Source organism: Neopsephotus bourkii, unplaced genomic scaffold, assembly GCF_033783945.1.
Source record: "Neopsephotus bourkii isolate Nb327-2 ecotype Australia unplaced genomic scaffold, CSIRO-AGI_Nbou_v1 NB_1765, whole genome shotgun sequence".
In the NCBI taxonomy this organism is placed as follows: Eukaryota; Metazoa; Chordata; class Aves; order Psittaciformes; family Psittacidae; genus Neopsephotus; species Neopsephotus bourkii.
In genome coordinates, this window is record NW_026902239.1 from 1,569,502 (window position 1) to 1,596,453 (window position 26,952).

General features: G+C 43.2%; 1 protein-coding gene across 5 annotated transcripts in view; it reads right to left on the reverse strand.

The window, feature by feature from the left end:
- PHACTR2 (phosphatase and actin regulator 2) overlaps nt 1–26,952 on the reverse strand; it is a 137,401-nt gene that overhangs the window by 63,858 nt on the left and 46,591 nt on the right. Inside the window, exon 1 of one of the 5 annotated variants that reach the window (XM_061378320.1) lies at nt 15,691–15,899. The exons of the other annotated variants lie outside the window; for them this stretch is intronic. Coding sequence (XP_061234304.1) covers nt 15,691–15,733 — 43 coding nt within the window. The 5' untranslated portion in view covers nt 15,734–15,899. Of the gene's footprint in view, nt 1–15,690; nt 15,900–26,952 lie in introns of those variants that run through there. 5 annotated transcript variants of the gene reach the window in all.

Genomic DNA, 26,952 nt, shown 5'->3' on the forward strand with positions numbered 1-26,952 from the left:
CCCAAAGTCCGTATGATTTTGTTTGTAGCATACCCTTTTCTCACACCTCTCATTCAGACATCCCATCATAAAATATATTCTTGTCACCTGCAGGCTAAAAGAAAATGCCAACTTGAACTTCTATGTGCCACTTGAAACTGAATTGTTTCAGCTGGAGCTGGATGTGCATTCCTTGAACTGGAAAGCAACTACCCACAGAAGAAATACCACACCCCATCTTCTACATTCCCAATGCATTTTAATGCAATACTATCACAGAGCCTAACAACATTCATTCAGTACTTAGCTTCAACACACATTGTTAATTACAGTTTCAAATTGTGCCAGAGGTGATGCCTGATTGCCTGATGAGGAGATCTGAGCCCAGCCAGCTACGTCAGGAGGCACTACTGCAGTATGGTGTCTGGGAACACATTTCCTTTCCTTTTCCTACTGATCCAGGTGCAGTTGGGAGTTAGCAGTCCTTGTAGCCTAATGAGAAATTTTAAGTCTTCCAACCACCACTAAGATGTACTAAAGCTTCTCCTGCATCAGATAGTATACTGATTTACTTTGTACAAAACCCAATAGAGATAGCAAGAATAATTTAGCTTTCTTTACCCAGACTGATGCTGACAGAGGCCACTCCTGCTGTATGGAATGACACACTTCACTGTATTTTGTATTTTCATAAAGACTGTCTTTTAAGCCAACCAGTTTTCAGTAAGACTTTTTTTTTTTTATTATCCCTTATGGGTGCAGGGGTAAACCAGGTTACACGGCCCTTGAGTAACCAACAGCCAGAATACAAATGAAAACATGAAAACTGTTCACTTTAAAAATCGAACGAAATTGAAGTCATTCTTGCAACTATAAGGATTTCATTCATGCTATATTTACTTGGATTCTGTGGTATTTTTGTGAGTGCCATGACCATGCTCATACAGATGAGCTGAACACAAAAGCTTTCGGAATTAGCCCTATGCTTAGAAGTGCCATAGTAAAACCTTGATGAAAAAAGGTGGTGTAAAAAGCCTCAATATAACTGGTAAGCCCTGCGACTATTGCTAGCAACTCCAAGCAGCATTGGAAATTCAAAATCCTCCAAGTAAGTATGTACAACACCAGGGTTCACCAAATTCATCTTTAGCTTTATTTAAGCTGAGTAAAGTTTTCTTTTTTAAACCACTACCAAATGTTTTCCTAGAGAGGGAACATTATGTGATGGAGCACTTGCCTGTTCCCAGCGGTTCCTGAGAAAGTGAGCCATCCCTTAGGAAAGCCCACAGGAATACTTCAGAAACTCCTGCTGGTGTTTTCTGCCTGTCCCGACATTTCTCCTGCTCTCACCCTGGGCTTACTGTAAATCACTCAGCAGCTGATGTACCCAACAAGGGAGAGTAAAGGCTAATCATCTGCTCATTTAATAATAAATTGATACATGGATAGAGTCTCCCACAAAGGAGTGAGCAAACACTGTTTCCACTGACTGTGTTCCCATAAGGGTTTTCTCTGAACCTTTGCCCAGAAGCAGCCCATCCCAGCAGCCAGGGCTCACTTAGGTCCCTGCTTTTCCCACTCAGCGGCCTCCAAAACAACATCATTGCAGGGACCAAACGAGGTAAAGGAAAGCAGAGAGCCCATGAATGGATGTTCATGTCCCCATTCTGGTGTGTTCAGGTGGAACGCTGTAACCCTGGGCTGGCAACCAGGAGTTGAACCTAGCCTCCAAGCACACCTACAAGGCACAACATCGTCCCAGCCAGCCCCCAGTGCCCCTCCAACTGCGTGATTTGAAGCCCCTTCAACTCCAACCTTGACTGAAGGAGCAGAGTGCTCTCCTGTGATCCACAGCAATTTACCTCCCTCAGAAAACACCTCCTGAAAAATTCTCTTTGCCATGCTGAGCAAAGCTGCTGCGCAATTCCCTCTCCAGGGAAACACACTTTGTGTGTAAGAGCAAGTTTTGAAACAGAAAGAGGTTAACAATTATTCATTAAAAGAGTGCTTTCAAGCAGCTTACAAACAAATGACAGCAGCTTTCCTGAGCTTAGGGGAGGGGTTGTGACATTTTGGAAATTAAAAGAAGTGATAAAGGGCTCAGTCACTTCCTTGCCTCAAAAAGGGTTTATAATTTCCCCTAAACTTCCCTCCCATTCCTGACAGCATTCAAGTACTCAGCACACATATTCAACGTTTTAAACCCTATGCTCCCTTTTTCTCCTAGCTGAATCCTGAGCTCTGGGAGGGAGTGCCAATTTTCACCGCAGAAGGGACCCAAAAAGGTATCACAACATCACATCACACAGCTCCCGTCCTGGGCAAGCATTGCCCACACGTGGCAGCCGCTGAACTGATGGCAGCCCTATGTAGTGGACCTGTTATTTCCATTACACACAGAAGGTGCATAAGAACATCACCAGCTAGTCATACTGGACCCATCACATGCAGTGCTCACACAAGGTTTTTCAGAGAAAAACCTGAAACCATGATAAAAACATGTAGAAGCCACATAATTAAAATTGAACATTTCTGTATTTGGTAGGAGGCTTTCTGTATATCAATACAAATGTATAATACAAGGAATGTACACAAGTACAACAGCACAGCCTGACTCCAGTTAGAAAAATTTACTAGGAAAGCATCATGAACTAGAAAAGCATCACTGAATATTTTCTTGTTCCAGAAGGAATAAAATTAAGTTAAAATCAATCATTAACTGGCTTTTTTATTGTTTAATTCCCCTATAAGATCAAGAATAATATACGAAACTTGAACAGCAGAGGTACGCATGATGTAACTAACTCAAAGGTCTTTTGGCAAACCTTATGACATTTCGTGCATTTATGAACAGTGGTGAATGGGAACCAGGACTATAAGAATTTTCACTTAAACCAAAACTCAGAAGCTTCAGGTTTGTCAACTGACATATGCCCATAACACCAGGGCCCGTAGGAACAGGGACATTTTAAAGGCTACCCTATAGGATTCGGACAGGCATAAGCATGAGGAGGAGAAGCCCAGTTGAGCACCCAGCCAATGATCCACTGTAAGACAGCCCCCACCAGAGTGGCTCAGTGACACCGGAGCAGCCTGTTGGAGGGTAGAGTGCATGGATTTTTGTCAGGTCGCAGGGAAAATACTATCCTATTTCAGGTAACACCACCTCTGAAGAGGATGAGGAACCTTCATATGTCATGTCAAAGCTTCCAATCCAAACAGCCTCCTTCCTACCAAGCCCCATCACCAACACTGCCTTCCCACTCCAGTCATCCCCAATGTTAACTTTAAACTTCTGTTTTCTGATCCATTTAGGAATCAAAGGTTTGAGTGGAAAAGAATAATGCATTACTACAGTACATACATTTTCTTTATTTAAATGTACAGTGGCAGAATACTGTCCTTGCTGTGCTTTAGTCAAGCTGTTGAAGAGAATGCAGTCAATTTTATATGGTCAAAGTACTTCTTTGGGGTGTACCTGGATGTTGTTTTTATAAGTACAAAACTACTATGCCAGTAGGAATAGGTGAGTAATCAGTGACAACAGTGGAAGGACAGTAACTAAAATCATTACTGTAGGTTTTTATGCAAGGAAAAGACTGAATTGTAAAGAAATACACAGAGCAAGACAAAATAAATCCTTTAGATTTGCAAGTTTTCCCCACATTGGCATGCAAGTGAGCGCCTAAACCAGAAAGAATGGGCTCCCTGCTGGTATGTTTTTTTTATGAGATGAAACTGCCTGGTATTTATTTGTTTTTAAGAAATGGCTAATTTAATCAGCAGTGCTGCATCTGTTCTTCCTCCCTTCTCCCCTCACTCTTACATGGAATTTACATCATAGAGTAAAAAATTAAACTGAAAGAAAGAAACCTCTATCCCCATATATACAGAGGGAGTACCAATACTGGGGGTGGGGTGTGGTATAAAAAACAACTGGTCTGTGCCACCAGACACCTCCGTGCTCACTGGTGCTCAGTTCTGCCCCAAAACATACCCTCAAAGAAAAAACAGGTTGCCAAATGTGCTAAAGAGTAGCATTCCTATCCAGGAACTGTCAGGATGCAATGATGTTATCTGCTAAACCACAGGCACTTGTCTCCTCACAAAGCTAAAGGATGAGTTAGGTGCAGCAGCGGGTTAGCTCACTGTCTCCAGCTCTATTCCTCCACCATGGTGAGCTTGCTTAATGAAGGACTCACTTTTTATATATAGATATATTTTTTTTGTTCATCTCCTCTTCTGGGGATGTTTCTTGCTGTGTTTTTCTTCTGTGGTTGAGAAAACCCTGAATGCACTGTAGGCTGAGCAACACGGACAGATGTTTTCTCTACAAACATCCCGTAAGAACAGCTGGTTGAAAGGTACAAATACAAAAGTCCATGGCCTGACGCTGTTCATTTGTGCTCACTTATTTCCTTGGTCTGTGGCTTTCAGGTCTGCAGCAAGGTGAGGGGGTCATAATACTAAATTATCACACAAGACTGCTCTCAGGACTGACCAGTGCTCACGGAATTGCTCAGAGCTGGGAGACATGAACTCCTCCTGATCATGTCAGGGTGATAAGCCTTTAGTTTTACACGCTGACAGATTTTGCACTGAAGCAGCTGAGAAAGGCTTGCATGTTAGCAGGGCTGAGCTGCAGGAAAGGGGTAACTTCTGCCTAAGGGCAGGAAGACATCAGTGTATGCATCTTCAGTCACTACACCCCTTTCCAAACTGATGATCGATCTATGCATTATACATAGTATGCAGTGCTATACACCAAATTTTGTGTCCAGCTTCTGCTAACTATAGAAACCTGCAAAGTCACAAACCCTTGCTTAATGGTTTAAAAATGTATTGAAAATAATGCTTAGCTTTTGGATACTTTGTAATGGCCTAGCTCTGTATTCTCAAGGGTTTTTTCATCTATCATAGATGACAGCTAGAAAGGTACATTCTTTTTTCCTCTTCTCCTTTCAAAAAGACACGCTCCTAGAGATACAACACTGACATTAAATACTTTTCTCTTCAACACGTCTTTTATTCTGCATTTCAAACTAAGCTAGAGAGCATCCAGGTGCGCTACATGCTTTAGAAGCAAACTGTTTGTCTTACTGGGTCTGGCTGAAATATGCTCTCCCCCTCTTCTCCCCTGCCTCCAGTAGTGATGGGAAAATCAAACCAGCAGGAGGAACAGTGCTGAGGGAAGTCAAGAGAGAGGTGTTGCTGCATGTGTCCAAGATACTTGTATTTTTCAGGTCCCTGTGAATTCCCCATAACTTTCCAACAAAAACTTTCTTCCTCTCTTCAGAACTATGTTCTCTCTTTAACGCAACACAGTTACATGATGGTATTATCCAACAAAAGGGTCTAAAAGCCGAGCATCATAGTCACGTAGCTTCTGCAATGCTTTATAGTTAACATCTCTCTCCATTTCCTGCTGGATCATGTTCTGCTACTCTCTGACTTAGTCTTCCAACTACAGACCATTTTTCATTTCTGTTTGGTCCTGGTCCAGCTCCTGACAAGCTGGCTTTATCCACAGTCTTAGTTGTCCATTTTATTGTTCACTCCCTTGCACATACAGGCTCTTTCATGTCCCACCGTGAGGCCTTATGTATTTCTTCCATGCTCCAGTTCCACGAGTCAAAAGCAGCAATATTCAAGTAAGAAACAACAGCAGCATTTTCTTCCCAAGAAATCAAATCTGATGTCTTCTTTTAAGAGTCACTAGCTTTCTAAAGCTTTTCATTTCAAGAATTCAAGCACAGGAACCACTCTGCAGTTAGTGCAATTGTTTTGAACCATGTACAGATTTTTAATATGAATTACTTTTTCTTCTTTTTATCAATCAGTTGAACAATGCATCAAAAGAGGTGAACCACACATGGGGGTATAATGTGTACAGAAAACCACTACACCCTTCTCTGTATCAACATAAAAGAGGCCAGATTAGCAGTGCACTAGAACACTGCTTCACATTTCCAGAACAAGAGTATTCCTAGCACCCATGCCAAAACCAACACTTCCTTCCCCTCAGAAATGCAATAAATCTATAAAACTCCAAGAACAAACCAGTAATCTTCAGACACATTGAATGAATTTACAGAAAAGGAAATGCGCAGCCAGTTCTGAATTATTATCAATGAAATAAATTATCACACATTATATATGTATAATTTAAACACGTCCAATTTCTTGGCAATGAACTGTTTGGGGTTTTTTTTCCTCCTCGTAACACAGCTAGTATCTAAAAATCACTTCCAACTAGCTTACAACAACTTTAAGTGGTAGCGTGACTAAGACTACTTGACTGTATCCCACTGAGTCTGTGTTTCATAAGAACGCAATGGAAGTGTCATTTCTTTGTTAATTCATCCAGGATCAAGGAGGGGAGGGCTGGGAGAAGAGGGGGAAAAAAAGCCCAAGTTTTCAGTCTGGGTGACTTTATAATGCTTGTTATGGCATAAATGCTGCAAGTAAGTGGATCTCTGCTGGTTATAAGCAAGGAAAGCAACTGTGAGAAACCAGTCTGTCTCTCACTATGCGTGGTCACACCAGGTTTTTAACTGAAGATGCTGCTGCTTTGAACTTCACTGGTTTGGTGCCTGAGCATTACAAATCTCTGTGCATCCCTCAGATAGTAGATCTCCAAGCCACGCTGAGGCTTATCAGGGCCTCATGGGCAAACGCTTATTAGGAGTATCTCCAGCATGTCACTCTCAACACTACCAGCAGAAACTGATGAGGGGCATGGACAGACATAACCTGTCACATAACAGCATTGTGACTCTTCCATCAACTGCTGTGCCTTTTGGCATTCGTGCAACAACACACACTGACTCAGACTGCATCACCAGGGGTTGCAATCTGCTGAGGATACAGGCACCAACACTAGCGCACAGTGCTGGTTCCCAGCTCCTGGTTTGAGAGGGAGAATCACTGGTCCACCGTATTGCAGCAGACTGAGCTGAAGTGCAAGCCCAGCTTCCATTGCTGTGTTTTGTCTCTTCAACATGCCATCCTACTCAGTGCCAGGCTGCCCTTCTCTCAAGTTTCCTGGGTATTGCAGCCCAATTTCACTCATGACAAGTGCTATTTTACTTAGTTCAGTTGGCTATCAAACAGAAGCTGGGATCCAAATTGTTTTCTGTTGCCTACCATACAGCCATTCAAGCAGAAGGCAAGGAGAAGAGTCCTGCCATCTTCAGCAGAAAAGGTCAAGCAAAATGACAGTAATTTTAGTGTGCAAAGCTCTGTGTTGCAAACCTCAGAAATACAGTCAGGAGTGGCAAATTCCCAGTCTGCCTCTAAATCTTGTCAGCAGTAATTTAAGCTGAAAACACAGATTATACGATTGCAGTGAAAACATCAAGTTTCATGGCCTAGCACAGCTATTGTGTAAATTACCTAATTAGCTTAAATAAATAAACATTAGAGATTGTCCATACTTTTCATTAATTATTTCTAGACTGTAAACTATGTGACTTGTTCAAACACAGCAGTGATAGCCCAGGCTTAAAAGCTCAACTAGCAGCTAAGGTCTCTTTTACTGGGCTTTTTTAAGGCTTTTACTGGGCAACACATTAAAACATTCAGATCCAGAAAACACAAAAAGGCTTAAATAATACTGAAAGGAGGATGGTCCACCCACATGACCAGGCTTTGCTGATGGTTTGGGCAGCTGGTCAGAGTGAAGATGTCTTGCAACACTAATATGAAAACCCCCTACATTCTGAGGGGTGAGGGATGCAGGCTCATCTTTGGGAACAGAACTGGTTTTACTCACACACTCAAACGTTAGGACAGCTGTATCACAGTCTAACTCTGCTCAGCAAACACCACTCTAATTCATAAGAAACCAAGGCAGGAATCAGAGAAGAAGGCAACATACCCCTTGCTGTTTACATCTTATTATACAAAACTTCATTTTCACAAAACTATCATTGACACGGGATTCCGTATTAATACTCATATTTGCCAAGTAACAAAGTGTTACCACAGTTCTACAGTATTATATAGAAAAGTGTTAATCAATGTATACTTAGTCAAACCTTTGTCAATACAAAACTGTCAGCAAGTCATTATCTTCCCATTTTTTTCTCAGTTTACTTGCATGCAACCTGACAGCATACCCAAACATACAATGATGGAGCAACCTAGATACTCATTTCTTCCTAGCTTTTTCGCACCCCCCCACCCCCCTTAACACTGATCATCACAGCTGTTCAATGCAGTGAGGTAACATAAAGGTAAATAAGACTTTAACTTTTGACAGAGACCTTATTTCCAAGAGCCTGAAAACCAAGTCAGGAAGAGAAAAAAATCATTCCTATGCAGTGATCTTGATAAAACCTGCAAGAAACTCAAGTCTTAAATCAAATTTCCTAATAATGAGTCTCCACATAATGAGCAAAAGTAATTGCTTTGTCTGTGCAGATTGTTAGTGCAAACCACTCTGTGGACTGCAAATAGGCAAGGTTAAATTGATCCACATATTGTAATAATTAAATCCAGAGCAAAAAAGGGAAAAAAACAAAAAGACCCCAAACAAACAAAACCAAAGCCAGAAGAGAGGACATCCCCACAATTCTGGTCGGAAACAGTGAGAAAACAGTCCATTTTCACTCCCTACATCACCTCTATGTTCACAGTGACCTTCCTACCTAGGTCCTACTGAACCATTTCTATCTTACAGCACTGCAGAAAACAGCAGACTCTGGAGCCCCACCATAATTTTACATTTGCCAAAAAAATACACTTGACAGCCTAGGGGTTGTAGAGTTCACATAAGGGAGGATATAAATTACTCAGATTCGTTCTTTGCCTTCGATTTTGTTTTGGGAACATAAAATCCTAGAAGAACCCTCACTGTCTGCCTACCTCCCCTGCTGATGGTTTGTACTCGTATTTCCTTTCTCTTCCTTCTTCAGTTTTGCACATATTTTTAACTTCAAAATCTTTGTGTGGCTTGAAACCAGACCTGACCGAGGGCCTCTCAGCAGCATGGGCAAAACTGAATTCCGTCTACCCAGGGACACAGACTATACTGAACGGCCTCCTTCCTTGACGACATATGCCTATGCCCTGGCTGCTGTCTCCAGAAGCTGGCCTCGCTCTCTGGGATCTGCTGCATGCAAAACAGACCAGAGCCTCCACTGCCTGTTAGTAGAGACATTTTACGGTTACCAGCAAACTACCTCCTCTCTTTTTCCCTATGCCTCTGCCCTGCCCAGACCTACTTGAATGAAAATCCTTTCCTATCAGAAAAAGAACAGGATCAGGAATCCTCTTATGTCAACTAGAGAACGCAATGAATGAACACTTCTTAAAGTTCTCCATATGGAACTGAACAGCAGCTGGTTGGGGTATTTCTGTGGGTCAGAAACATTTTCCTAGCCATTGTTAAAATTTAAATACAATGGGCACAAATAAATTCTCTAAGCAGACTGTTTGCTGAAGTATTTTTTAAAAACCCACCAGTGACAGACCCCAGGCATTAAGTGCACTCTAGCTTTTTTATTCATCATCATTATTATGATGAAAACTTTGCCCAGGGAAGCTGTGAATGCTCCATCCCTGGTATTGTTCAAGGCCAGGTTGGACAGAGCCTTGGGTGACATGGTTTAGTGTGAGGTGTCCCTGCCCATGGCAGGGGGGTTGGAACTGGATGATGTTAAGGTCCTTTCCAACCCTAACTATTCTATGAGTCTATGATTATATTTTAAGACAATAAACCAAGGTGAAAAATAAATCCAAACACAGCACTGATTCAAAAGCATTTTTAAGCAATGTTATTGTTTCATTTTTTTAAATCTCAAAAAGCATCAGTGTCCAAAATGAATTAAGAGGCAACTTTAAGTAGGTAAAAATACATGAAGAATGATAGAAATGTCCAAGTCTCTTCTGCTTTTAAAAAGCAGGACTGTGATACAGCTCACTTATGTGGACTTGGGAGCTCTTTGGTTTCCTCCTTTGTCTTAGGTGCTGTCCTACCTCCTTGCACTCAGTTTTCCCAGTTAAATTAAGAAATACTATTAAAAAAATGAAAATTGTTTTGAAATCTGTATCAGAAAACACCACCTAAGGACAAGGCAGTATTACCCAGGAGCAATAAGAAAGCCAAAGAAGAGGATCTAGGAAGGAAGGACAGCTGATCCAAGAGGTGGCTGAGATCCAATGGAGAGGAATCAGTTGTCAGTGGGGCTTAGCATAGGGGGCTCAGGAAGAAACAAGGTCTCCTGTCAGCCTTTAATCTGGGGGAAGTATTGGGGTGGTCATCTGAGAAGATAACCCTACACAAACCCAGCCAGCCCATGGGGCTCTGCACCCTGCCCACACTGACCTCCTGAGAGCCAGCTCTCCTCCTCCTCATGGCAGATGAGGAAGCTGATGATTAACACTGCAAACAGGTGATTAGTGACACCAAACATCAGTGTGCAAGGGCATCTCAGCCAGCAGGTCTGACATGAAAGGTCACATACCCTGGCAGCTAAATTAGGGGAATCCCTGCTCACTCTTGAAGCAGCCTCAGCCCTAGAAGAGGTGAGATACTGAACCAAGACCTGTTGAGCCTTTATTGTCACACACAAATGTTCCTGTGGTTCACATGCGGTTCCTGTGGTGTGGCTGGTCCTCCATATCCTCACAAGATCACTGCTATCAGCCACCATCCTTAGCCAAGGCTCAGACTGCAACCTCCTCTGTAGTGAGTTACTGCTGCAGCTGAGGAGCTCAGTCTCGACCAACCAACAGCAACCGTTATGGCAGCAGGGGCACAGTTTTACTCTGGCAGATCACAAACGACACAGCAGCACCCATGGACAATGTAAGCATGTTATATTTAAAAGTGTGTACTACTTTTCCTCTGTAAATAGTGATTCATCCCATATGCCCACACTTGGACCCCCACCAACAGCTGTCTGGATCACTGTTTTGGGTGTCAAGATCTACACTTTCAGTGCTATTAGTTTTGATATCTCAGCTCAAGATAAATAAGGACCAAGTTTTTAAAGAGCTCTTGTATTTCCCACTAGTAGCAGGTAAATTTGTGACTACCCATTCTATCTGAAAACATGGGCTTTTTATGCCTTTGACTAGGTTTCCAAAATATCCACCCAATCAGCCAAAAGTCTGAAGCAAGTTGCCTACTTAACCAAATGATGGAGCTGTCACAATTGTAGCCCCATCTCACAACACTGGTAGGATGAGGAAAGAGTTTCCCATGTCAAAAATTCACAAAACGTGAAAAGTTTTGGATGTAAATTTAGCAGCAACTGAAACAGAACTCCCTTTGCATTGTACTTACAACTCTTCCATAACATACAAAAGCATAAGGGGGGGGGGGGGGGGGGGAGAGAAATAAGATTCTCAATGCAGTATCACAAGGGTTCAACCTCAAAGGCCCTAACCAATTTAACCCTTGGGAAAAAATCAGAAAGATTAAGGTTTCTGCCCAGAATGTCCTTTGTGGCTGTGGACAAGTCATTCAGCATTTCACATCAAATGGGACTTGACATTTCAACTCAGTATCCTTGCTCTCCACTCTTTCAAGTGCACCAATAAGCTGAAATGACCAGCTAACAGGTGTGTTGTGAGTAGCTTACACCTATAAATGCTTTGAGATGACCTTCTGTAAAGTGCAATGATGTCAAAGTTCTTCCACTTTTGAAAGGAAGAAAAGCTGGAGGAGAAAAATCAAATTCATTTTTAAACTCATTAAGAATTATAACTGTAAGGGCTTGTCTGCACATTCAGATTTGTAGCGCACTGAGTCAGGAAAAGAATTTAAGTCTGTGGTTGAGTATCTCCACATCCAGCTCTTCAGAACAGAAGTGCTTGCTCCAGAAGGCTCACATGTAGCTACTACGAAAGAGCACTACCGGAATAACTTCTCTTCCTAGACACTCCTGAAACTGTTGTACTGACAAACAATTAGTTTGTCTGACAACACCTGGAGCTGCTCCAAACAAATACAGTTTTTCTTTTAATTTCAGGATTACTCAAGTTGCCCAAGGTTGCTCAGTTAGGGCAATCACAACTCCTTTGCACAGACACAGGTGACGCTGCTGTTCCCTTGTCAATGAACAGGAAATCCCATAGAGCCGAGAGAGATGAAAAAGAGCAGTCTGAGAAACATACTCACTTCTGACCTATGAGAATCATTTCACCAAGTGCCAAGGTCAACAAACAACAGGATCCTACCAGCGACTGCTTTCATCTCATGGGGGGAGCTTGGTGGGAAATGGTTTTCCTGTGCTGTCCAAGTACATTTTCACATCCTTAAAAAACTCTGGGTCTGTAATAGGATGAAACACAAGCCTGACAATTTGTGCTCTGTGTTTCTGTAAAATGTATATGACATGAGGAACTCCCCCTACCCCACCCCAGTGAAAACAGGCCCCTGGAGTATGTACTTGGCACTGCAGGTCAGCACAGGGCTCTGACTCCAGGCTTCAACTGCTGAGCGCTCTGACCATCGGGGCAAGAGGTTCCTGAGAGACTTCCCCTTTGCAGCTTGTCCTTCCCTACCAGATACCCTCTGCTGCACTCCACAGACTCCATGCTGAACTGCCTGACCTCTTCCTAGGAACATTGGTCAGTCTGTTTTTACTGCAAGTTTCATTCCTGACAAGGCATTGCTATTCAAGAAACAACAAGAATCTTTTTCCACCTAACTTTTAAAAGTTATCTTTCCAATACACTGATCATGCTTCCACTTGAGGACTCGGCTTTCCCAGTACTGTGGCTGGTACTGAACTACCCAAGAACAAATCCAAAAGGACTGAAAAAAGTGCACAACTCTGCTGCCCTTTGATAAGCAATATATCAGAAAGCAGAAGTGATAGCCTTTGCACACAATGGCTGATAACCCCCCAAAAGCACTGAACTCCAGTCAATGAATGAGAGAGCATGTTAATCAAGTCTTGCCAGGCATGGGAAAATCACAGAAGAGGAAGGAAGATGAATAAGGGCAGCATGAACTCCTCCTTTTCCACATATCTATACTCTCTATACTGTTTTCCCAAGCTTCTCTCATGATCACTGTTCACATTTGCTAACCATGACAAATAACAAGCAGCTTTAGAAAATTAGCTAAGTGACTGAAAAGCTGGAAGAGAAAAGAAGCAAAGTATTGCCTGGTGGGTGTCCACAGCAACTAAGATGTGCTTTGCCCCTTATGTATGGCTCATGGTTATGGGAGATGATTAAAGCTCTGATCCTCCTGTCCAAAATACTTCAACACCCCCTCACCCGCAGCTGATGGCAAACTCTAATGCAACAGCATTGCTACTAAAGAAAGTTCCAATGGGGCATGAAAATCCAATTCTTTCTCTCTTTATAGGCACTCTAATCCACCTGGTATGTGTACATTTGTCCAGTGGAGAAGGACTTGGAGTTTTTATGGTTAGACCTCAGTCTTGCACTTAACCCAATGGGGAAGTGTCATTAGGGCCTTGGTCCGTTTCAGTACTCCGGTACATACTTCCCTTCGCAAGAGTAAAATTTCTTGAAGTCTTAAAGCCAGCAGGACATTGGCTGGGGTTCATACTGAGTATTGTATTATCCCTTATTTCAGGTTCCTGCATCAAACAGTGCTCACCTTATCAGCCCACCCAAAGGCCCTGTGATTTACTACGTGATGCTATCCCCATGCACAGCCAACAGTCTGTAGCAGCACAGCAAGGATCAGAGGGCAGGATCTGAGCCCGCACAGGCTGGCATGGCTGGGGGAAAACCAAGGGATCAAACAGGCAACTAACTTCTCACAGCTGCTTTTGTGTGGCTCACTGGGGATCTGAATGCACTATTGATTCCTTAGCACTAAAACAGATTTGTAGCCCCTGCATGTGCAAGACAGGGATCTCCTTCAACTCTAATCTCTAGCAGCTGTCAAAGACTTAAATGGCTTGTAGTTGGCTGGCATGCCAAAATCAATGAAGATTTTAGGCCTACTTGCCTAAGGGGAAACCCATCTGAACTGTAACTAATGGAAGTCATTCTCCTGCCCTGATAAGAGCTAGACCCTAACCCCAAACTTTATAGTGTATTAAGCCTTCAGACCATACCGGCACAGCAGACTAGAGAAAGCAAATTACTGCCCCCCCAAGAATCCATACCACCCAGAAACCTACCTGCCCTGTCGCTTCTTGTTAAGGATACGCTCCCTCAACAATTTCAACAGGGCTGTATGTGTAGTGGGACTGTTCTTCTGTGAAGCCTCCTGGAGGCACTACCAGTGTCTCATCACAAGTACAGTGCTCCTACAATGGTGATAACTACAATTACTTTGCAATATTGAGGCAACATCACCATAACTTACGTTTTCAGATAAAAGTCCCTTATTGCTCCTGATTAAGAACATTGATTTCAGTTGGGAAAGAATTCAAGGGTGACTTTTTTCTTTCAGGTGAAACTAGAAATCCTGTGCAATAATTGTCCATTAGCATTCTAACAAGGGAACACAGACACCACAGCTATGGTTAGTCAAGATATGTGTGTATCCCCCCCCGCCTTCCCCCTTCCCAGGCAAATCTCCTCACAATGGAGTTTGCACATAAGAGTTTGGATACATTTTTGTACAGGAAGTTTAACAAAGACTTTTAACCAGTCCATCTGTTTCCCTACATCTGTTTCCCGACGCCTACCTTGACATAATTCCAATGCTGGTTGAAACCTTCAACAGGATGGTGAAATTTACTGGGAATGGTCAAATTTCTCTTATGCGATGTTTGGCAGGAGAAGAAATCATGCAAGATTTTGACTGGGGTGGATGACTGGGAAGTTGCTCTGCTGGCAACATAATGGAGCTTCTCTGAAAATATTGTTACTAAAACTATTCTTTGAAACACCAGTGAAAAAAAAAAAGAGGGGAAACCAAAAGTTGGTTGTGCTGTCTCCTATTTGACAAAACATTTTCCCATTAACAGCAACAACAAGCCAATTAACAACGTTCAGCCTTCAGAATTAAAATCTACAACAGGATTTGCTTATTTTTTTAATGGGTGCAAAGGAAACAGGCAGTGAGGAAAAACATGCATGCAGTGACATTTTCACAGGAAACTTCAAACCTCGCTGGAGTTAATTTAGATTCTACATCCTATCATTGTGGGAAGAGACCCGCTCTGTTTTTCAGTAACTAAAACACACCGGGTTACCCTAACATGCCTCCAAACTGCATTCCAAGTAGTTCATACTATCTTCAAAACGCTGTAAACAGCTCGGGATGCTTTACTGGGGGGGAAGTTCCACTCACACGCTATTTATTTATTTTCAATAGTGTGCTTACACACAGAACGTCCTGGAGCCAAAAGCAACCAGATGGGCGGGTTACTAGCCGCGCTGCCGGGCGAGGTGCCAGAGCTCCTTTCCTTCCCCCTCTTTTTACCCTCGATCAGTACTTACTTATTTATTAAAGGGGAAAAGAAGCCCCAGGCCCCCCGGCGAGCTGGGGGCACCGCGGAGCCCCTCGAGCTGCCGAGCCGGGAGGGCAGCGCAGGAACCGGCCGCGTCTCCCCCGGCACCGTCCCCACGGCGGCCCGAGGGAGGGAACAGGCGGGCGGCGACCGCAGCGCGCCTGGGAGCCCAGGCACAATAACCCGGCCCGGGGCTGCGAGCTGCCCCTACGGCTGCCCCACCGCCACCGGATGCCCCCCGTCCTCGCCTTCCCGAGCCCCGGAGGAGCCCAGCTGCGCTGTCCCGCCCTCCGGAGCCCCCGGTACTCACCGCCGGCCGGCTCGGGCAGCGTGGAGACCGAGGTCTGGCCCATGGCTTAGCCGGGGGGCGCTCACACCGCCCGCCGGGCGCGCAGCCTCCGCCGTGGCTGTCCCCGAGGGGCCATGGCACTTTCCGCTGGGGCCACACTCCCGGCCGCGCAGCCCGCCGGCTGGCGGGGGCCGGGCACGGGCCGGCGGCTGCCTGTCATACCGCCGCGCTGCCGGGCCGCCGCTCCGAGTGGGGCCACGGCACCAAAGCCGCGCCCCTCATGCCGCCTTCTCGCCCCGCCCCGCCCCGCCCTGCCCTGCCCTGACCCGCCCTGACCCGCCCGGCAGCAGGGGTCTGTGCTGTGCTGCTCTCCTCTCCTCTCCTCCCCACATTGTGTCCTGCCCGGGTTTCTGCTGCGGGACGGGCCGTGCAAGTCCTTAATGAGCAAGAAAATAAAAACTAACAAGAAAACCCTCTCTTAACTATACGGAAATTGGAAAAGTCGGTGCTTAACCTGCAAGTCCCCGCTTAACCCTGCCCTTCTCCGAAGCCCAAAACGTTAGTCCAGGTATCACATTCTTTCCAGCCCTTCTCATCCCCTTGGAAGGTAGAGGAAAAACCTGTGGCAGCTGTAGGCAATGATCCCATCGAAGGCTCTTCTCTGGGAGCAGTTTTCAGGGCTTTGCTACTGTCGCAACTGGAAAGGGAACGCCCGGGCCAGGCAGCCCGAGGGGCCAGTACCAGCCCTTCTTCGCTGTGATAGAGGTCTGAGGAAGAGTCCGACCCTCGCCTTCCTCACAGGTGCATGCTCTTGTTTCTTTTGAAAGAAAGAAGATAACCTAAGACAGTAGAACCCAGGCAGCACTCTGCCATAACAAGTGACAAGAAGGGACATAATAAATTGGATAATCTGATGGTGGAGATAAGGCGAAATAGAGATTATGCATAGCACAAGTGCAAAAGGAACAAAGATTTAATTTTTTTTTTGCTGGGGTTTTTAAATGCATAACTGAGATCTAAGGACTGATACAGACTTAATGTTGGAGCAGATAACAGTGGTGAAAAAAAAACCCACCCCAAACCCCACAAATAACCAACAAAAGCTCAAGTGTCAAATAGCTATCACCGTGTGGTATCTAGAAACAAGCTGAGAGATGCATATGCATCACAGGAAGACACTGAAGGCTCATCTAAAGAACATGATGCCCATCCCTGGAAGTGTTTAAGGCCAGGTTGATTGGGGCTTTGGGCAACCTGGTCTAGTAGAAGATGTCTCTGCAGGGGGTTGGAACTATGTGATCATTAAGGTCCCTTCAAACACACACCTTTCTATGATCCTATGATTTGTTAGCAAGGCATATGGTGAAGTAACTATGGTTTTGACTAGTGTGTAAATCCTAGAGGGGTTAGCTGAAGAGATTTCTGACCCACTGATCCTTGTATGTGTTGGTCCTGTGGTGACATCTGAAGAGATGGATAATTGTATTAGTGTGAGGCGGACACTCAGGAAGCAAAAAGGAGTGCCACAAGTGCAGTCTAGGTGGCCTGGCATCCATTACAGACAGAAGAGATGTAGTCAACAACTAATAGATGGTGAATAGAGAGCACCATAACTAATGCTAATCTTCATGGGTTTTATATAAAACAGGTCTTTGTAAACAGGCCTTTTTTTCCCTTGTTTTATATGATCACACATCAAATTGCCAGAGGTACAGGCTTGAGCATAACAGACTTATGGTAGGTATTTGATTTAGTAAGAGAGCAAAAGTGAGGACAACACAAAGTTAAAAAAGCACAAGCAGATGAAGATCTAAATGAAAAGCAGACCAACTGTCCAAGTAGCACTAACATTTAATGAGGGCGTTTCTGTTGAGGAGCTGCAGGGAGGCTCTTCAGTGTTTTCATCAGCAATCTAGAGCAGTATTATTTCAAACAGCTTTAAAAGACTAAATAAATCACCACCAGCAGCAATTTTAGATGGAGTAAATATTACCAGAGTAATAATGAGGACAAGGCAGCCGCAGAGTTATATGGATTATTTAATGAACTCAGCTCTTTTAAACAAGTAAGTTTAATAGGGTCAAAAGAACTGAAAAAAAAAGCACAGACAAGTGAGCGGGGTGAATAACAGAAGCACCAGGGGGAGCTGAGGCAAAGGTAGATGGTCTACCCAAGAAAAGGCTTTCAGACAGGTGGCATGTTGGACAACTGATTTCTGTCACTTATTTCGCAGGAGAGCTTTTTTGCATCCATTCCCCACATTCATTTTTCTTAGCTTGAAAATTATTTTTGAAAGGTTTGTTTTGAGCAACTCAAGTCACCACTTCGGAATCCCTTGTAAACAGGAACATAAAAGTGTTCCTGTCTGCCTCCAGTGAATCTCATTAATTTTATCAAAGGAATTTGTGTTCCCTTGCTACATAAAAGCCAAGTTTACAACACAAGAGTACATATCTGTCTGCAATGATTCCTGTGAAGTTATAAACCCCTCAAGGTCGATTTGTAAGCTGATAAAATGGGCATAGCTATCACATCCTCCAGTGTAGTTGAATGAGTTGCCAATTTCTTTTGGTTTGGTTGCTGTGTTTGTTTGGGGTTTTTAATTCCTAAGTTAACTGACTTAGTGGTGACTCCCTTTCATGTTTTCTCTGCAGCCACCTCATTTTTAAGGGTCCTGTCTTCATACCGCAGCAATGCTTAGTGGTATGTTGCAGAGTTAATTAGATATGGTTTCTGCTGTAGAAAGCAGGGAACGGCAGTTTTAGTAGGGAGCATAAATGTCAATTTATAGCACTAACAGATTACAGGCATTGTGCTGTATAGAATAAGAAAATGAAGTTTCTGCTTCTAAAAGTTTACCCGAAAGAGCAGCTTGTAAACAAGTTATAATTTATTTGAATTAGAAAATTTAAAGGTCTTATTAAGGGGATTTTTATTAATGACAGACAAGATACTGGGAGCGCCCAACACTATCATAATAGATTCTTTATTCAGTTTTGTAAAATGGGCAAAAATGAGAATTCCCTGAAGAGAGAATATGAATTGAATACGTAAAATAGTATTGGTCAATACAACAGTTATGTCTCTTCCAGCTTTATTTCTGGCCTTAAGATGCAAAGGGTCAATGTACACATCTCAGACTACTCACAGTCACTAATGATCCTTAAATTAGAAAAATAAAAAAGCACTTTTCTGCTTAGATCCTGCTATTTAAGCCATCTGATTAAAGAATTCAGCTTATGAATCACCAGTGAAATGTAATGAACCCTGAATCCTCAACAGGGTACAAGAAGGCATCTACCAAAATGTGACCTATGAGAGAAACTGGACTGTGGAAAGCAAACACATATTACATTTCTTGTATGTAGAGCTATATTTATGTAACTGCCTTCACACAGGAGGGATTCTAGCATCCTACTGACATTCCAATACAAGCACTCACACAAAATACAGTTAGTATTTGGTTATGACATGAGCAAACACAAGCAAGAACCTAAGTAATTTTTTTAGTCATGGGTCACGCTAAGGTTTGTATTTGTACAATGTACATTGAATTTGTACCTTCCTGTAGAGAACTTGCATTTACATAGAGGAAGACTTTGGGGAGGGTGACAACAAAATCAGTTTGTTTGCTTAAGACCAGAACATCAGCTGTGGTTGCCCTAATTCTGTGTTCTGGGAAATGCAGTTCTTAAACAGGCGTTGTCTAAATAAAATCACAGGCTGTATTAATGAAGTATACTGGCATTGTATTGGGAATGTAGGCCATTTCGTTTTAATAACCAGGGACTACTATAATAACCCTAGATTATTCTCTCATTTGAAATACTTAAAAACATTTTTATGCATCCTTTTTTACTTTTAATGTCTTAGTGATGCCAAGTTCTCGCCAGTGTCCTCTCCCATTTCCAATGCACTAGTACCAAAAAAAGAGTTTGAAATCTTCAAAAAAGAGCTGCTACCTTTGCAAGTGATCATCACAAGTCTTTCTCCCTCAAAAAACCCCACTGTACATACTGTCTACACAGTAGAATGAAAGGGATTCTATGCAGAATAACTGAGAAGAGCTTCTGTAGTTCAGTCTCTGAATTTGGAAGCTAGGGGTTTAAAGCTTTGGGCTAGAGGAGTTAGCATACATATAAGGGCTATTATGATTAAAACATATAACAGACATTTCTTGGATGAGTTTTGCTTCTTCAGATGAAGACTGCACTGGGAGACAGGTAGTGGTGTCCCTACCAATAGAAAGTCTAAGGGCCTCAGGTGATCTCAATTTCTGTTTCAATGTCTGTTCTTATTTATTCTTACCAGCTCTTTGCCATCGTAGGTAGGAAAGGAGAAGAGCTGGGCAAGTTTATTTCTGGTGATTTGGCACAAACAGGGTTTCTTTCTGCTCACAAACTATCTGCAAATAGCTTGTGCACTTGAAAAACTTGTTTGCTGCTCTAAATTATTCACCACAACGGTTTGTAAGCGAATTTCGCTTGGACAATGGGAAGCCGGTAAACAATTCCTGGCAACAGCAGTTCAGGCTGGCTAATATGAGTGTGTTATGAGCCCTCAGCCACAGGCCTCTATTTGTGCTCTCTGACTCAGGAGTGCTATCTGTACCTAGAGGAAACTTTCACAATAGCTGCATCAATATGATTTTAAATAGTTAGCAATGAATGCTTATAGGTTACACTAATGTAGTTTTATTACCTGATCTGTGACTTTTGTTGTATCTTTCAACTCAACAGTACTCTTGCCTGTACTAAATAACTGCTTGGCGAGCTGTTCTACAGACTCGAACATTGCAAGCATGTTGAAAAATCTCCATTTCATTTTAATAACAGTTTGCAGTTTCTTGTGGTACTGCATGCCCTGAGCTTTTAAAGTAATTTAGATAATGTGTGTGGTTGAAAGGCAGAAAATAGAAGGAAAACAGTCACAACACAAACATTTCGGGAGTCATGAAGAGCGGATCCACGCGTCTCCTGCACGCACTCCTCAGATTCAAAAACTGCCCTGCTCCCCTACTGCAATTTCTTCTTATATTTCAATTTCTACATGCTTCAACTCCACCCCAGCTCTGTTCCACAATATCTTTTGAGTATTTTATTTCCCTAATCTCCCTTAAAGGCAAATTCTAAAGCTTTCTATCCGTCTGAGTTCCTTGACTTTTCTCCATCCTCTGGTTGTTGCTCATGTTTGTTTACATCACTTGCAAAGATCTGGAGTCAGTTCCCTTGCTTTTCTTTAGCAAGCCTGGCCTATGCAGGAGCCTTCTTTTTCTCACAGATTGAGTATTTCACTAATTATTTGGGGTATTATTTTCATATCTGCTTTTTAAAAGTTATTGGCTGCCTGAAGACTTCTGATGTAATCCAGGTCTTGGAGAACTTGTTGTGCAAGGTTATGAAAGGTGAGCAGAAAGACTCAGACACTGAATAATCAGACCCTTCTGACACTAACAGTGTTGGGCTTTTTTAATTTGACTTTTACTGAAAATTTACATGCTGTAAGAAATGTGTGTTCTTCAGGGCAAGGATCTTCTTTAAAGAAGTGCTAAGCACTGTGCAGTTAATGCTGGAAAAAGCTATCTTCTGTCCTTGTTTAAAGCACCAATGAGAACTGACATATTGGATCACTTTGTGTCCCTGAACCCTAGACCAGATATCCCTGAAAAAAGCTGAAGAAGCCCCAGTAAATGGCATGACATATTACCAGAAGTCCTCACCCTAATACTTAAGTTTAAATGCAACAGCCCTGGTTTATATTTTAAACTTCACATTTTCAGAAACTCTCTATATGTTTATGATTGTTAATAACAAGAACTCTTGATATTAATGTTGTTCATATATGATCATTTCCTTTGTGCTTCATAGTGATTCCTTGAACCCAGAACCTCCTTTTGCGTTGTTTCCCCATGCAGCGGCAGCGCTGTGACAATACAGGTCAGCATTTCCTTTCCAGTCAGAAAACAACCATAAGAAGTTTTTGAACCAAGAGTGTGTTTGTCACCAGATATCACTCTTGTCCAGGGTTCCAGATTTATGATGAAAGACAAAAAGGACTACATTAAAAATTATAAATAGCATTCTGCCTGTCCTAGTTCAAGCCACTGGGGAAGAAGAAAGCAATGACGTAAAAAAGAGTGTAGAGTTCCTCAAGAGTCGAGTTTCTGCCAGGTTTTCAAAGGCTTTAGTCACTGCAAGTTCCTATCAGTAGTTACAACAGAGCAGATAGGCCCCTTTACTAATACAAGTTGGCATGTCCCCAGCAGAGAAAATGAGGCAATGCAGCTGAAGGCAGCTGGAAGATACCACCTTGCCTCCTCCACATCTTCTCTCAAGGCTTGTTGCACCTTTCATTGCATTCAGCATAGCAGTGGTCACACAACCAGAGCTCCCTAATTCATTGTTTCAAGGAAAGGCTAATACCAGCTGGACCAGCTCCCCTTAGGCTTTTTTTCTGTCTCCTGTCTGGGCTTAATGGCAGCCTCTGGGTGCCTCCAGGCTGCTGCTGCTGCAATAAAGCCCAATTATCCAGGAGAACTCTGTGCTCTCCAGCCTGTCCAGCAGTGCCTTCTCACTTCAGAGAAGTCAGCCATGACACTAGTCCAGCTGCACTAACCATTTTCCTTAGGAAAACACAGCTTTCTGCTCCTCAGGGCTGTGTGGTGGTTGCTGGCTGTGGCTTTCCCTCTACGGCTCCAAGCTCCTTAATGAATCACTGCTTTTTGGCAGCAAAGCAAAATAAACACATCATTTTGGTTGCCTTTGCCAAATGTACGTATACTTGGAGCAGGTTTTGAATGATAGAAAGCAAAAGGTTTAATGAAATGTGCAGGCTGTGTAGCTAAAAGTTGCAAAAAAGCCAGAAAATGTGAATCTGGAGGCCACAACAATACTGTTACCCAACAGTCATTCACATCTTTTATATTTTCTAGAACACATGGAGGGGAACAACCAGTAGGGTATCAGCTACAGCTCTCACCAGGAAAAAGCAGTAATGGGAAGCAGCATAGGGCTGCAGGATCACTTGTCAGCATGATGGTTAGATGTCTACTTCTTTCTTTCCTCTTCTGTTTAATTGATTCAGTGTAGCTACACATAGCACAGCAGAGTTTTACACTGATGCTTCCTAGCCTCTGCAAAGGTGAAAAAAAAAGACATCAAAATATTTGGCAGGCGTACTAAATGAAGTTTCTCAACTGCTCGAGCCAGTCTTGTGTGTGCATACCCTGTCGTGCACTTTAGCCCTTTCAAAGTGCCCGAGCCTGTCTGTGGCTTCAGTACATCCATTTGCTCTTGCTTACTTGAGTGAGAATTGAGAAAAAGTTTTGAGAGTGTTTGGCACAACTGTTTGTCTCATTCCTCTCCATTCAATCAGATTTTAGAATGAATTTAAATGTATTGCTGGGCTATAATTAACTCTGAAGGGCAGAAGACCACAGGGGACTGCCTCATTCCTCTTTCAATGGGTAGTTGAAAAGACATTTCCTTAAACAATATCCTGGATGTCGGCAAAGCTTGAAACCTCGACCTGTGCCTGATTAACTGCCAAAAATCAGAATAATCTCCGCCTCTGGCAAATCAAAGTCATTCCCTATAAAGCTGGTTTACTACAGAAATCTCTAGATCATAATACAAGTTTCAGCCTTCAGTTTCGTTTCCCCCTATGTTTCTACTACTATGAAAATGTGGACCTTTTTTTTTTTTTTCCCTACTGGGAAAATGCATTTTTTCCACTCTCCCATGACTCAAAAACATCTGAAAGACTGTTCCCCCAAGCTTATGAAAAAGGGTGAGGGGCTAAGTTCACCTTTTGGCAAAGACACGGGATGGAAATTTTTGACTCAAAAGAGGATTTTCAAAATAAAACCAAACATAAGAAGCATTTGAAAACAAGGGGTTATAATGGAAACTATTTTCATAGCCAGCTCTAAAGTAAGCACTGCTGTTCCAGAGACACATGGTACTGATGCAAACATTGGTTTGAGGCCAAAACCCCTAGCATGCTAGTGGAATCCGGAAGCACTGCAATATTAAATACACCTCAAAATATATGTCAGACATCTCCCTGTGTCTGTTCCACTTACTCTGCACAGCACGACACTATACACTATTCATCAGTGTCTGCAGAGTAATGGAATAAGGGGTCAGCATCAGATACGCTCTCTTTTCTTTTGGTTGGGCTCTTTCCTGTACCATGTTCCATGAATGGTCTTCTGCAAGAAGCTTATTATTCCCATTTTGCAAATACTGAGCTAATAACCACTTTCCGTCTGCAGCACTTATACAGCATCTATTATTACAGCATGTGAGCACCCCTCAGTGGTTCTAGGGAAGTGCTATTATCCCCAAGGCAGGACTTCCACATTTCACCTGGGAGGGTAGGTGCTACAAAAGGCACGAGGGCATGCTGCTCAGCTGCACTCTTCGTTGGCAGACTTTTCCTGCTATCTTCAGTCTGCTTCTTCCAGCTGCTCCAAGGCAGGCAGTTTTCTATCATGGAAATTTTTTTGGTATTTTTAACACCTACCATAAGGAGAGCTATGCCTGTGATCATGGACTGCATCTTTGCCAGCTCATTAGGAAAGCCCACAGCCAGTTAAGTGTCCTAATCAAGGGCATAAAACGCATATCCTGCTTTTTGTACAGCTTGGCTTTTCTGTAGATTTGTAGCTTTTGCTTGCTGTTCTTACCTGCAAAAAAATGCAAACACCAGCTGAAAATATCCCCACAAATGGCACTGGTGTATCATCCCCCTCTGCCACCTGAATTCTCCAGGGGTTTAATGGGGGAGCAATGTCACCTCCCTGCCGACTCTGTCAGGGTCTGTCTGTCTGCATATATGCATGAACACTAGCAGAACTCTGACTTAGGATGCTTCTCCTCTGCCAAGCCTGATGCCAGCTCCCTGCAGGGCTCAGGAACTGCAGGTAGAAACTACCATACTTGAGCATTACCACACAAGCCCATTTCTCTCCGGAGAGCAGACTGGAACCTATAGCTTGGTGCTTCCAAGATCGTGTGTGGCTACACCTACCTGCTGACCCTGGAAAGGACCTGGGCTCAGTCAGGAATGAGGGAGGTTTTGAAGCTTTTGAATGAGCCACCATCTTTCATTCTCACTGTAACTTTTTTCTTAATAGATCTTACATACCATTCTTTTATAAAGGCATCCTTGATGTTGGGAAACATAACATCCCTGTTTAACTCCCATATAACTGAGCGCATTGCTGTGAATGAGGAGGGTTATAAAGGGTCAGGTTCTGCACCCTCGCCAGCATGCCGTAGGGGAATTCTGATCTAGTAACCTGCTAACGTGTCCCCAGAGAAGGCTGCTTTTAATGAGGGAGAAAGCCCGACGAGCTTTGAGTTCCTACCATGCACCCGGCATTTGGTTTCTACATGGCAATTGTTTCAATTAAGTGTCAACCTGTGGGTCTCATTCTGCTATTTAAATCCTCATGCATCACTTGTTCCCTTGCTGGTGGCCAGGGGAACCAGCATCCTTTACCTGGGGGGCTTTTGGTGCTGATCCGTATCATGTTTAGCTCAGGTTCATTCAGTTGCAAAACCCACTTAAGGAAACTAAAGCAATGATATGAACTAAAGCTGGAATGCCATATGGTTCTTGTGAAGACTTTTACCAAGACTAAACATCAATATTACACTTTTTTCTAACTACCTGCTTAATACAGCAGATCATTAATGCAGTACATTTAGTTAGTTAAAACGAGCACATTTTATTCAATTAAAATTCAGCAACATTAAATCCAGATGTGCTACAGGGAGAAAAAATGCAGAGACTTTTAAAGCTAATGTAAATGTAATATTATTGTTTTCAGCTACAATCCAATTAAATTGGGCTGACAGCTTTCACAGAAAAGCCCAGGAAAATAACTCATTGCAAAGAAAATCCATTTAAAAGAAAAGTACTTCAGATATTTTCATGGTTCTGTGACTCACTGAATTACATTCCTGTATAGAAGCCACAAAGCTGATGTGGGAGAGCCAGTAACAAGACCTTTACTGGTACATTACTTACTGGGAGACAAAGGACTTGACTTAATTTTACAGTGGGTTTTGGTAGTATTTGAGTACAGAAAAAAATAAGCAACCCAAGATGACCATTGCCGATGGAAAGGTATACACACTTCCAAAAACATGGCCTGCCCAGGGAGCCCTGACTGTCTCCTCACAGTCCTTGGCATCACCAGGAGCCAGGATGAAATGCCCCTGGGTCAGTGCAAAGCATAGCACTGGGCCATGCAGGAGTGCCTTCATGGCACTCCAAATAGCATCTGCTGGTGTCTTTGGCTGCAAGGCAGATTCCTTTCATTATGGGGTATGATTCACAAAATCCAGCTTGGCATTATGCTTTAGTATTTTCTGTAAGGTCACTTAGAATAGTGCTATTGTATGTCTACTCTTTTATATGGGTCTGAATCATGGGTCATCTACCATCATCACCTGCGACTCCTGGAACGCTTTCATCAGCGCTGCCTCGTACAATTCTAAACATCCATTGGACTGACTATGTGTCTAATGTCACTGTCCTCGAACAGGCAGGGGTCACCAGCATCGAGGCCACATTGCTGAAACTGCACTGCGCTGGGCAGGGCACGCTCTAGGATGAAGGATCACCGCCTCCCCAAGATCGGTTTTACGGTGAACTTGCCACGGTAGCCGCAAGAGAGGTGCCCCAAAGAAGAGATACAAGGACTCCCTGAAACAATACCTTAGCCTTGGCCATATTGACTACCATCAGTGGTCCACCTTGGCCTCCAATTGGGAGACTTGGAGGCACACCATACATAATGCCGCTGACTCCTTTGAGAGTCACGAAGAACTAGTCTCGAGGAGAAAAGACAACGCAGGAAGAATCGTGTCCCACCTGTTCCACCCAAGGAGACCTCTGCTGTGCTTTTTGTAGCCGGATTTGCCTATCCCACATTGGCCTTCTTAGTCACAGCGCGCTTGTAGTAAGCGTGGGTAAATGCCCTTCCCAAATCTTCGTTCGCGAAGTCAAGCCATGATATCTGGTATAGGACTTTCCTATCACTGGACTGCAAATACAAATACTGTCTGCCTTTGCTGGTAGTTCTTAGTGATGCTCAGAAGAGAAAAAAAAGATACCCTACATAAATCTACACCCACTCCATTTCTCTTTTTAAACAGTTAACCCTTTCCTGAGGGGAAAGCTCAGGAGAGCTGAGACAGTTCCTTAAATGTTAGCTGTGTACCACAGTAAATAGTTGTTTTCTTCCAAAACAGTAAGCAAAAGTCTATA